This window comes from Eurypyga helias, unplaced genomic scaffold, assembly GCF_000690775.1.
Source record: "Eurypyga helias isolate BGI_N326 unplaced genomic scaffold, ASM69077v1 scaffold28772, whole genome shotgun sequence".
NCBI lineage: Eukaryota > Metazoa > Chordata > Aves > Eurypygiformes > Eurypygidae > Eurypyga > Eurypyga helias.
The window spans coordinates 1194-3681 of NW_010234515.1; the positions used below are offsets into that span (position 1 = coordinate 1194).

Consider the following 2488-nt stretch of genomic DNA (forward strand, 5'->3'; position numbering starts at 1 on the left):
AAGTGAGAAAACTGCTGGGTTGAGATACAGACAGTTTAATAAGTAAAGCAAAAGCTGCACACGCAGGCAAAGCAACACAAGGAATTCATTCCCCACCTCCCATGGGCAGGCAGGTGTTCGGCTGTCTCCAGCCCTCCCTCCTTCTTCCCCAGCTGTGTGCGCTGAGCACGATCCCATATGGTCTGGAATGTCCCTTTGGTCAGCTGGGGTCAGCCGTCCCGGCTGTGTCCCCTCCCAACTCCTTGTGCCCCCCCAGCCCACTCGCTGGTGGGGGGGCTGAGGATCAGAAAAGGCCTTGACCCTGTGTCAGCCCCGCTCAGCGATAACGAAACGTCCCTGTGTTATCAACGCTGTTTCCAGCACAAATCCAAAACACAGCCCCGTACCAGCTACTGTGAGGAAAACCAACTCTACCCCAGCCAGAACCAGCACAGGTAGACGCTATTTTACAATGTAAAGGGTTCTTCAATGGTCCTGTAAGTGTGGTTCACTGTTCAAACATGTTGGGAGACTGTAACCTTTGCGCTTGTGAGCATGACTGGGAGCACCTTACTCACAGCTGTTCCACCCACAGGCTTGGCACTGAACGTTACACCTTCATAAATACTGTTTGCTTATTATCGAGGCGATAAGGGCAGCATGTATTTGTACAGAGCTTTTAGTTACCTCTCACAGCACAAAGCTGCTTCTTCCCCTTCCTCTTCCTGACTCTGTGCTTCGTCTCCCGGAGGATGAACGATACCTTACTGACAGAAACCAGCTTCCTGGGCGACGGTGAATTCCCGCTGTAAAGGCTGGCTAGGGAACACCACGGCACCAATGGGCCTCCAGAGCACCAAACACTCCAGAGCCAAGCAAGCTAATATATTGATGCTAGGGCTTGATTCTGCGGGAAAATCTACCCTGTTGTACAAGTTCAGGTATAACGATGTTTTTCTAACAATTCCGACCATTGGATTTAATGTTGATATGATTGAAAGCGGGAAAGATTTTACACTGACCTTGTGGGATGTTGGCGGACAACAGAAAATGAGACCGGTTTGGTGCAATTTCCTGGAAGATGCAGGCGGGCTGCTGTATGTTGTGGACAGCGCCGATAAGCGACGCCTGGAAGAATCAAGGAAGGAATTTGAACTCATTTTAAAGAACGAATTTCTGAAAAGCGTACCAGTCGTCATGCTAGCGAACAAGCAGGATCTGCCTGGAGCTTTGAACGCTGAGGAGATAACCAGGAGATTCAACATGAAGAAGTACTGCAGTGACAGAAATTGGTATGTACAACCCTGCTGTGCTATCACAGGAGAAGGTCTGTCAGAAGCTCTCCAAAGACTAACCACATTTGCAAAACACTACAGCAGATCAAAGGAGACGTCTACAATCTTTAAGGAAATCGAATCACTTTAAGAATACCTATCATCAAATTCCGGTGAACGTTAATCAACAGAGTTTGTTGGACAGACTAAGTCTGAAAACACTGGATTCTGGAGAACTCCTATAAGTACATATTTATAAAAACTTGAACAATATTAAATTATACTGTTATACCTGCATATGCTTCTGGGATACGACTCTGCAGCATTTTATTACTGATAGTATACTTGTAGTTATTTGGCTCAGAAGTGTGGCTGTTGAATGAGGAAAAAGGTGGAGATACTGAATTTTAGCCAGTGGAAACAAAATAGGTGAGCAGTGCTTAAATTGCTTAAATCAAGTCATTTGTCAAGTCGTTTGTTCAGCAAGAAAAGTGAGAGAGAAAATGTTTTGTAATAAATGCTCCACGCATGTATTTCTCATGTAAAAATACAGTCGGTTTTGGGCTTAGCTATGTACAGGAGAACCTATGGATCCAAACTACTTGTTGGGTATTGCTGCATTTTAGAACTGATTATTCCAAATAGACTTTAACAACAGCACCTGCTCCTCATCAGGGCACAGAGAAAGCTGAGATCTGGTGCTGTCTGCAGGGTGCAGGTCTGATGCCCCCTTGTACCGGTGCCCACGCACCGATTTCCTTGCTCTGCACGGTTGGATCGCTCTCTCCGGGCAAGAGCAGAGGGGTGGCAGCCAGCTTGGGGTCAGCCCAGCGAAGCACTGACCCCCATTGGTTTTGGGTGGGGGATGAAGGGGGTAGGGATGGGGGGTTGTCTCACTGGCCATTTTCTAATAGATCTCGATGGATTCTGTCCTGCCTGTACTGAAGCCACCTGAAATTTTGTTACTGTTGAATTTAGGTTTGATTAAATTTGACATGTGTCATAGATTGCTAATCCTATTACTAGTTTGTAGAAAAATATTTCCAAATGGAATTTCAAATTTCTGTTCAGATTTCCTGATTGATGGAGTGCATTAGTACTCAGAATGCCATTAAAGCAACAAAGGATTGACAACTAGAAGACTAATCAACCTTGAAAAGTTTAAACACTGAGGCTGAGAAGTTAATAGGGCCTGCTCTTCTAAAATCAAGGGAAAAGACCATCTAATTATTGGT

General features: G+C 45.5%; 1 protein-coding gene across 1 annotated transcript; it reads left to right on the top strand.

Annotated features, from left to right (window-relative positions):
- The first annotated feature begins 819 nt into the window (after positions 1–819).
- Positions 820–1404, top strand: ARL14 (ADP-ribosylation factor-like 14). Its single transcript, XM_010146454.1, has one exon. It carries the CDS (start codon positions 820–822, stop codon positions 1402–1404), a length of 585 nt encoding a protein of 194 aa, XP_010144756.1.
- The last annotated feature ends 1084 nt before the right edge of the window (positions 1405–2488 follow it).

What these genes read in the sequence shown, in the direction of transcription:
- ARL14 (XM_010146454.1), top strand. Translation starts at nt 820, where the DNA reads ATGGGCCTCCAGAGCACCAAACACTCCAGAGCCAAGCAAGCTAATATA.